This window comes from Lygodium microphyllum, chromosome 30, assembly GCF_053477565.2.
Source record: "Lygodium microphyllum isolate KBCC chromosome 30, Lygodium_microphyllum_v1.1.10, whole genome shotgun sequence".
Taxonomy (NCBI): domain Eukaryota; kingdom Viridiplantae; phylum Streptophyta; class Polypodiopsida; order Schizaeales; family Lygodiaceae; genus Lygodium; species Lygodium microphyllum.
Window position 1 is genome coordinate 29,484,394 of NC_141164.1, and position 10,581 is coordinate 29,494,974.

Consider the following 10,581-nt stretch of genomic DNA (forward strand, 5'->3'; position numbering starts at 1 on the left):
CTCAAGTCAAAATGTGGAGTTATGTGCCTAAATGTAATAGTACCCAAAGTTTTAGAGTGCAGTCCACCTAGAACTACCCGCCTTAAAAAAACCATAACTTTTCATTGGAAACTTTGATTCAGGTAGAAAATGGTTCATACAGTATTGTAGTAGACATTAAAATTAGCATGACGTAGTCCATTTAAGATGGTCTAAGTTCAAACCACCATAACTTTTGATAGAAAAGTTTTTGTCTAGTAGGTAGGGGCTCAAAACAAAGCTAGAATCATAATCTTATAATGTATATTATACAAGGAACAATGCAACCAATAGTAGCATGTCATAAATAGTACAATATGACTAGGGTTCCAACACAATGATGGGCAACAATGTCTTTGTTGAGGAATAGTAGGGTTTGTAAGGACAAACACATTGTATAGCAAATACCGTAACAAATAAAAATAAAAAACACAAAAGAATAATATTAAAGAATGATGAGCACTACATCATGATAAATGACTCATGTTGATACCATGTAGCTAAGCTCACAGATGAGTACTACATTATCTTAGTTGATCATGCGTGGCTAATCAAGTGGTAGCACCTTGAATGGATCTACACTAAGAAGGGAGCAAAATACATTCCTTTGGGTAGAGGTGTTAATGTGACGAGGAAAAAAGGTGCTATATGGAGGGAGCAAAATGTAGCAAAGGAATGTCACAATAGACACTAGAAGATAAAGGACATGAATAAAGGGGGTGAAGCTAGAGGTGTTGTAAAGATGGAGAATATGCTAAAATCTCTCCAAGATTATGATTGCTATCAAGGGGACTAATGGGAAATCATTGGATAAGAAAACACAAGAATATCTAATGAAGATCTCTATGTGTAAGTGGTTTTAGACATACAATCGATGGAAAAACCTTTAGGAGAGAAGAAAAATTGGAAATGATGAAAAACATGTCATTAGGCTATATGGATTCAAAATATAAAAATTTTAGAGTATCTGGAGGTGATGGCCATTCCATAATAAAGGTGCCTATTGGTATGGTGTTGTGATTAGCTGGATAGACAAACTAAAATATCTACCAAGGCTCTATAGTGGTGATAAATAAGAGTTTTACATATCTCAAACCATTGGGATTCTAAGTGGAAAATCACTCTAATTACAGAAGATAGAGTTATGTGTGGAGAAATGCCCTAACATAGAAACTCAAATATAATCGTACAATAAATCACAAAATGATAATAGAACATAGTTAGGGTTAGGGTAACTTAGAGACAATGAACATAGAGAATATGAAATTGAATGAACCTGAATATACAATGCCCATACAACAAACACACTATGCAATGAAGGAATACTAACCACTGAACTCATATGTCTTGAGGATTGGGGCAGTAGAGAGCATGAGTCAGAGATTGCACTTGTGGCAGATCTTGAAATGTAGCAAGGTAGCTTCTAAAGGTGTTAGGCAGCAACAAACATAGTAGTGGGTGGTTGGATTAGAGTGATAGATGGGTAGAGGAGAGAAAAAACCTACAAACATAGTAGGAGTCTAATAGTGAAGGTGATAGCAATACGAGTGAAAACATAGCCTTCGGGTGGTCAAATAATGTTGAAGGTAGCTCAACTATTAAGATATAACTTGGGGAAGAGTTACTGGCAAGGCAAACAATGGCTCTAATGTAGCAAATATAGCCTCTAGTGTGATGCCAAACAATAAATGTAGCCTTTGAGGAGTGGTAGATAATTAAAGGCATAGGAGGAATAGGAGAAATCAATAAGGAGATGGTTGTAAATAGGCACATGATGATGGTAGATAGTGTGGGACAGCTTCGGCTAAGGCATCCTCCACACGAACAGGGTTAGGTAGCAAAGCTCTAACACTTGCAATATGCAAAAACGAGATTAGACCGAATGGAGGGTAGTCTTTCTATTTAAAGAAAGTTTGGGGCCTCCCAAATTAGGGTTTGTATGTGGGACACTAAAACTTTGTAGAACTATGTCTATTTTAAATAGAAGGTTTAAATTCATTAATTAATTTGAGTTTTGGGATTATTTAATTAAAGTAATGTATTTTTAGCTCAACACACTTCTAGCTTATGAGCCAAAATGAGGAACAAAGTGAAACATTGGTGTGATGTGTAGAATCAACCCAAAAAGTGCTAATGTTCCACCCCTCCTCAATGATGTGGCTTTCAACATGAGCAATCTCGAGTCGAGACCATGGCACATAGTCTTTGTCTAGCTTGTTGACATCCCATCATAATTGGGATCTCCATTGTTAAACACCCACAGCTTTAAATAAACATGGCTCTTAGAGCATTCTCCCAAGTACCATAAATCCTTCTCTTATTTCACAATGAACCTCTCCTTAGTGTTTATGATGTGTTTCATTAGCATGGGGTTGTTGGGTCCTCTAGCCTATTGTAGCAATGCCCTCATAATGTTGGGTTCTCTTATTTCACGATGAACCTCTCCTTAGTGTTTACGATGTGTTTCATTAGGAGGGGGTTGTTGGGTCCTCTAGCCTATTGTAGCAATGCCCTCATAATGTTGGGTTCTCTTATTTCACGATGAACCTCTCCTTAGTGTTTACGATGTGTTTCATTAGCAGGGGGTTGTTGGGTCCTCTAGCCTATTGTAGCAATGCCCTCATAATGTTGGGTTCACGATGAACCTCTCCTTAGTGTTTACGATGTGTTTCATTAGGAGGGGGGTGTTGGGTCCTCTAGCCTATTGTAGCAATGCCCTCATAATGAGCAATGCTGATGCTGATAAGAATTTGTACTTTTGTTTTTCGTATGCTCCGGGAGTCTGGTACGACTCACTAAGGTAAGGGATGTGGCATAGCTTTAACACACAAAAGTCGTTGAGAGAGGGAAGGACAAAGGGTCAAAGAGAAGGGGAAAAGTGGCAGGCGATGATAGGCGAAGGTAGAGAGGCGGTCCACGTACGTAAAGCACGATTTTTGGCAATGCACTTTTCCGGGTCTTTTTGGGGCGAGGAAGATATTTTGGTGATCGCGGAGGCAAGCGATTGCGCGTTGGGCAGGCGCCAGCAGGTGCGGCTGCAAAGTGGCCTGCGGGGCCTCCGAGGCCGCCACGCATCTCCCCCTCCCCCTTCCCTGCGCTTTCCACCACCTCATCACGCGCCTCGCCTGCAGGGCTGCAGGAATTATAATCCCTGTCTCGAACCACCGCCAGCCGCACGCAAGCTTTTCCATTGCATTATTAGATTAGATCAGATCGTACCCACCTGCCCATTACACAATCAATCATCGAGAGCTCCGCCGAGGTGGTCTCCCACTAAACTTGAACCCTGATCTAGCCTGTCTGCACGTAAGACTTATAAGGAGAAGAGCTAGCTCTCGCCTTCCTTGTTGCAGAGTGGCTCATGGCGACGCTTCATACTAATGATGGCATCAAATGGCGCGTCTGCGTCGAGGAGGAGGTGGCTGCTCCCGCCGAGCGCGTATGGCGCATCGTGAGCGCCTTCTGCAATGCGCAGGCCTGGTCGCCCAGCTTGGAGAGGTGCGAGAGAGTGGAAGGCAGAGAGGGCGAGGCCGGGTGCGTGAGATACTGCGTCGGGAAGACAGTATTCCCGGGTCAGCAGCAGCGGCGCACGAGGCAACAGCCACGGCTGCAGCTTCGGAGAGACGGCCGCGACGAGGCACTTATATATGAGGGACAGTTGCGGAAGGAGCCGCAGCAACGGATCATCGACGAGGTTCGGGACGGGAAGACGCCGGTGGAGACAGAGATCAGAGACGACGACGCAGTAGATGACAGCGTCGACGGCATGACGAATGGTCGCGACAGTAAGACGAGTAGTGCTGAGACGGCGCCGCCCTTCAGCTGGTCCCGCGAGAGGCTCCTCCGCTTCGACCCAGCCGCCCTCACTTACTCCTACGACATCCTCGACAGCAACCTCGGCCTTCGTGGCTACGTGGCTAGCGTCCACGTGGGCGGATGCGATCCATCCACGTGCACCATCACCCTCGAGGCCGCCATGGAACCCGATCCCACCACCAGCGAGGCCGAGCTTATGCAGCTGTTAAGGGCCGTCTTCCGCCGGAACATCGCCAAGTTGCGCCAATTGGTCGCGTTCGCACCAGCTCCTCCTCCTCCTCCCAATTTTCATTGAACCATTTGTTTATTCGTTTATGTATTCTCACACCCCCTTCTCTCTCTCTCTCTCTCTCTCTCTCTCTCTCAATGTTGAATTTTCATTTTGCATCGATAACCTATATCTTAAAGGGTGCTTGTAGAGGAGGTACTTCACTAACACCTTAATTAAGGTGCTTCGTATCTTCCCTCCATAGAGTAGAGGAGGTACTACATTGATGCATTTTCAGATCCATGGTGTTGCTCATGACCCTCTCATTATATGAGTTCTATTTTTTTCATAATAGATCATATCGTTAGTTCAGTGGCATGAACGAAATCACATTGACATTTAAATATAAGACTTATCAAGGGCCAAGGATCCAATGGAGTGATAGGAATCAAACTCAAGTGGGTAACTGAGATTGCTCCATTGGATCCAATCTGGTGATAGGAATCAAACTCAAGTGGATAACTAAGATTGCTCCATTTCTCCTCAGATACATAGCAAGGAAAATGCACTTCTCATGTTTGTGGTCCTTCATGCAAGCACCTAAAAAGTGTCACCTTACCAACACTCCTTACTTTATTGGTGCCTTTACCTTGATATGATCTTATCATGTTAATCACGTGCATCCAAATCCTCTATGTATTTGCATAGTCCAATAAAACTTGTAGACCTGTCTTTATGAACACACTACTCAAAGTCATCAACAAACAACTTTATAAACCATCACGCAATGAATACACATGTCTTTATGAACACACTACTCAAAGTCATCAACAAACAACTTTATAAACCATCACTCAATGAATACACACTGAACTTGCACTTGGATTCCTATTCTAACTAGTGTAGCCAAGTATATTTGATCAACAATATTTATCTAAGAGATGTTGGTTTGGGTAATGGAACCATTACACTACTCTCCTACTTATTTAAAAATGTGCATTTCAGGATATTCAAGTTGATTTTGAGAGTCGCTAAGTTCAAGTTTTCATTGAATAAAAACCATTCACTAGATCCTATAAATAATGTGTAGCTAAAGACAAGCATAATTTATCAAAGATATTCAAGTTGATTTTGAGAGTAGCTAAGTTCAAGTTTTCATTGAAGAGAAACCATTCACTAGATCCCATAAATAATGTGTAGCTAAAGACAAGCATAATTTATCAAAGTAAAATCCACCTCTTCAAATATGACAAAAATTGGAAAATTTACACCACTTGTCTAATGACAAAACAAATTAGAAACATTTGTGTAGTTTTTTTAAGTCTGAAAAAATACTCGCTCTAGAATTTTATGGCTTGTCAATACATACTATGAGCTCTTTAGACATAATCCTAAGCACTTGAGCTTGAACTAGTTCTTTAGAGCCTTACTATTAACGAGACTAGAAAAGTAATAGAGAGAGGGTAATTTTTGGACCCAAGCTTTTTGGAAGAGAGCATGAAGGGATAGACTTAGGTAAACATAAACACTATGTTAACAGAAAAGCGAGTGCTTTGTATAATAAATTATTTAGACAAATAAAATAAAAATGTTGAGGAAAGTGGAAGAGTTCTATTTGATGAATGGTCTGTGGGGAGTTTACTCTTATGAAAATCTACATACTACAAGCATTTAAAGTATTATGAAAAATATCATTTTTTGGTGAGTTTATGTGAATAAAGTGACCCCTTTTTTCTTACAAACTTACATGTCTTTAAAAGTTCAATTGATGAGTTTAGAATGTTTTTTTTGCAAAATTTTAATAGTATAGTTACATATTTCTTGGTGATCTTCTTGAGATTGGTATCTATAGGGATGGGTGGACTCGATAAGTTGAGTAGCTTTCTAAGTAGAGTTGCTTGGTTGTTTCGATTGGATAAAATCCAAGCTAAAATTATTTTAAGAGAACAAAGTATTGTAGAATATTGGTCCTTAAGGTAGGAGGACATTAGGGGAAATATGGACTCAAAAAGGGCCCTTTAGCTTATGGGTTAATCACATTTTTAATCATGCAAGATTTTAGGTGGACCAATAGGAGAGGGGATGGTATACACATTCTATTCATTTGCTTTCCCACCTTTGGCCCAGTAATAATGGATTATCTCAAAAGAAAAGTGGATTTGCCAAAAGAGAACCTATATTTTTGAATATTTAATTTGGGGACATGCTCCTGATGGATCATATCATTAGTTCAATTGCAAAAATGAAACCACATTGAATTAATGATAGGACTTATCATGCGTGAGACAAATGGCCATTCGAATTTTCATAGCAAGGGTCCACTCTAGTGATAGGAATCAAACTCAATTTGGAAGTCAATTACACTTCTCATGTTTGTGGTCCTTCATGTGAGCACCTAAAAAATGTCACCTTACTAGCACTCATTACTTTACTAGTGCCTTTTCCTCGATATAATCTCATACATATTAATCACGTGCATCTAAATGCTCTGCATTTTTTCACAGTTCAACAAAACATGTACACTTGTCTTTATGAACACACTACTCAAGGTCATAAAAAACAACTTCATAAACCATTGCCAAGCCAAACAATGAATATTGTTAACTTGCACCTAAACTCCATTTCCCACTAGTATAGCCAATGATATTTGATCAACCATTTTTGTCAAGAGATGTTGATTTGGGTAATGTAACCATTGCATTACTCTCCTACTCATTTAAAGATGTGCATTTCAACATGTTCAAATTGATTTTGAGAGTTGATATCAAGTTTTCATTTAAGAAAAGTGATTCACAAGATCTCTCATAAACTTATGCATAGCTAAAGAGGAGCATAATTGAGTAAAATTAAACCCACCTCTTCAAATATGATAAAAATAAAAATGTTTAAAACACACATCTAATGACAAAACCAAGAAAAAAAATTAATGCAGTTGTTTTTACTATTAAAAAATTCATGTCTAGAATTTAATGGCTTGTGGATATATGTTGTGAGCTTGTTAAACATAATCCTAAGCATTTGAGCTTGAACCAATTCTTTAGAGCCTTAATATTAGCAAGACCACGAAAGAAATGGAAAAGGGTTAATTTTTGGAGCCAAGTTTTTTGGGAGAGAGCACGAAGGGATAGACTTAGGTAAACATAAACACTAAGTTAATAGGAAAAACGTGCTTTGTAGCATAAATTGTTAAGATAAATAAAATAAAAATCTTGAGGAAAGTGGAAGAGTTCCATTTGATGAATGGTATGTGGGGAGTTTACTCTTAAGAAAATCTACATACTATAACCGTTTAGAAGATTATTCAAAATATCATTTTTTGTGAATTTATCTCGATCCCCTTTTCCTTATAAACTTACATTTTTTAAAAACTATCGTAAAAATACTCTTATAAAATATACATCCATAAGTTTTTATAGTATATTACACATTTCTTGGTGATCTCCTTGAGATTGGTCTCTATGGGGATGTATGGACTTGATAAGTTGGGTAGCTTTCTAACACTAAGTACAACTACTTGATCATGACTACTTTACTATATTTGATAGAATGAGTATTGTAGAACATTAATCCTTCAAGTAGGGAACATTAAGGAAAATATGAACTCAAGAAGGGTCCTTTAGCTTATGGGGGGTTAATAACATTTTTAATCATGCAAGATTTCATGTAAACCAATAGGAGAGGAGGTGGTGTATACATTTCATCCACTTGCTTTTCCACCTTTAGTCCACTAATCATGGATTTTTAAAGAAGAAAATTGTTTTGCCAAAAGAGAACCTACCTTTTTAAATATCTAATTCGGGGATAGGCTTGTGGGATGCCATATATAAAGGTGAAGGTGAAAAATGCACATCCAAATCTTCATTTTTTACAATAGGAAATTAAAAAATTGTATTTGTATGGACCCAAAGGCCATGGCCAGCAATGCGAATAGAACACCATTATAGCCTCGATAAGCTGAAGCCAACTAGCACTGAAAATTTTAATGTGCTCACTTGAGGATCCCTTAGTGACACGATTTAGTGGCAGATCAAGAGATTATCCTAAGTGACGCTACTTGGTACTCCTTAGAATAACAAGTGGTTTGTCACCTAGGCTCTCTCAAGCCCACTCCACAACAAAAGGTTCCGATCATAACCCACAAGGATTGATCTAAATCTAGGTTCCTAACTCAATGCTAAGGTCACCTCTATCACCTGACTATATCGGCCCTTGAGTCACTACATTTGCAAGTCAACAAAAATCAAAGCAAATCGATGTCACACTTGGTTCATAGTGAGTGAGAAATGAGGGGGAGCAATACATGTCGACCCCTGTACACATTGGGTATAGTCTCGATTTTGATCCCCTAAAATGGCATTGATTTGGATCTAAGACGACATGCTACGTAGTCAAGTACTCATCCCTTTTCTAATTATATTGCCTTGAAGGAAAACTCTTTGCTTATTGAGACCACTCATCTATAGGACAAACTTATCGAGGGTCTCGTCCTCTTGCTTTCCTCGAGGGTGTGTTTTAGTTATCATATTATCCTAACACATTTATGTTTGACATGCAAAGGTAGCTTCTTGAATTATCCATTAAACATTGATTTCTTCACATAAATTAGGTCATGGACACAAAGACAATGTCAAACAATCCTTTAAAAGTAGTTACAAAGCAATGTATTCTTCTCCAAGCTGCAACACCAACCTAGCATTTTGTTCCTTGATCTGAGACTCATGTCCAAATCTCAAGTACACGATTCTCTAATTAACTCTTATCTAGTATTAGGGACTTCTAGGAAGTCCATCCTAGGCTTGTAGGGATTAGACCGGTCCTTGATAGATCCAAGGGATTTATGGCAAGAGCCCCTTGGCACCCTTGTCACCTCCTATCCTAACATCCTCCCTATCCTAGCCTCCAATGTGGTCATACTAGCCCCTTGGTAAAGGGATGTTGCCACTAATCTTGGGGAAGGTTTAGTGCGTAATCAGAAATCCACCCATGAGGGCACAACAACTTTGTATAAATACAGAATCAAGCAATCAACTTATCATTGTTAGTTAGGAAAACATTCCTTTTTCATATTGTCAATCCAAATAACCATTTTGAATATTCCGTATGAATCAACCAACTTATCTTGGTTAGGAACGAAATCCATTTTTCCCAAAATAACAAGTTTTTTCTAAAAAGACAAGTCAACAACCAAAACACTAACATTTGGATACTTTGCAAAAGAAGATGTAACCTGCAACAACTTATTCTTTCTCAGAGTGCAATTACAAAATTTTACATACTATGCTCCTAGGACCTAAATCCCATGTGAGAATACACATCTCTAGCTTTTTTTTACATTGCAAGCTTCTTTCTAAATGATTCAACACTTTGATTTGTCACACACAATCCATGCATACTTCCTTTCTCCTGACACCTTGAATAACTTATACTTTAATGGAGTGATCATCCCATAATTTCTATGCAAGACTTATTAAATAGGTATTGATAAAGTCCTCTCCTCTTAACAATTCTAACCCACTATGAATCACAGAATCTCACTAGAACGAAGTAGAAACCAAGAATAAGAAAAAGAATTAGTGGAGCACTTGGGGATTCCTTGTAATATGTGAATTTGATGGGAGTTCCCTTGATGGCATAAAGGACTTGAAGTGTCATCATTGAGCCATCCTTGACCTTGCTTTCTTTGACTAGTAGCTCTCTCCTTTTACTTCATCTTTCATATGCTTCTATCTTTTGCCCTCTCTCTCTCGCTCCACTCTTCTTGTCTATCTCTACCTCTTTCTCTCTCTACCCCTCTTTTTCTCTTTTAATCCCTTTTTTATCACTCTTAATCCCTCTTCCTCTATCTCTCCCTATTCGTTACTTACTTCTCTCTCCCCCCTCTCTCTCTCTATCCCCTCTCTCCCTCTAACTTTATCTCTCTCTTGCTCCCTCTCTTCCTTCTCTCTCTCTCTCTCCACACACACACACACACACACACACACACACACACACACACACACACACACACACACACACACACACACACACACACACACACACACACACACACACACACACACACACACACACACACACACACACACACACACACACACACACACACACACACACACACACACACACACACACACACACACACACACACACACACACACACACACACACACACACACACACACACACACACACACACACACACACACACACACACACACACACACACACATCTTTCTCTTTACCTCCCTTTCAGCAGGCAATGCACCATCATAGCAAAAATGCAATCCCCCCAAGCCTAATGCATTTAAGGATTTAAATAGCCTTAATAAGGGGTGTTCTCATCCTCCCTCCAATCATTTTTATCAATGATTGCTCCTTCTCTACATTATCCTCAAAGTCTTGTGCATGGTGAGGAGTTTAGTTTGATCTACATATTGGAGTGGAGGGGAGATGATGCGATGGCATGTCTGTTAGGGTGGCATGAGACTGGAGAACATGGCAGGGGGGTTTTCTTAATTCGAAGCAACACACTAGGGGAGTTG

At 39.4% G+C, this 10,581-nt stretch overlaps 1 protein-coding gene across 1 annotated transcript; it reads left to right on the forward strand.

Moving 5' to 3' along the window:
- The first annotated feature begins 3,031 nt into the window (after positions 1 to 3,031).
- Positions 3,032 to 4,593, forward strand: LOC148009665 (uncharacterized). Its single transcript, XM_087673332.1, has one exon. It carries the CDS (start codon positions 3,380 to 3,382, stop codon positions 4,127 to 4,129), a length of 750 nt encoding a protein of 249 aa, XP_087529458.1. The 5' UTR covers positions 3,032 to 3,379; the 3' UTR covers positions 4,130 to 4,593.
- Positions 4,594 to 10,581: the final 5,988 nt, after the last annotated feature.

What these genes read in the sequence shown, in the direction of transcription:
- LOC148009665 (XM_087673332.1), top strand. Translation starts at nt 3,380, where the DNA reads ATGGCGACGCTTCATACTAATGATGGCATCAAATGGCGCGTCTGCGTC.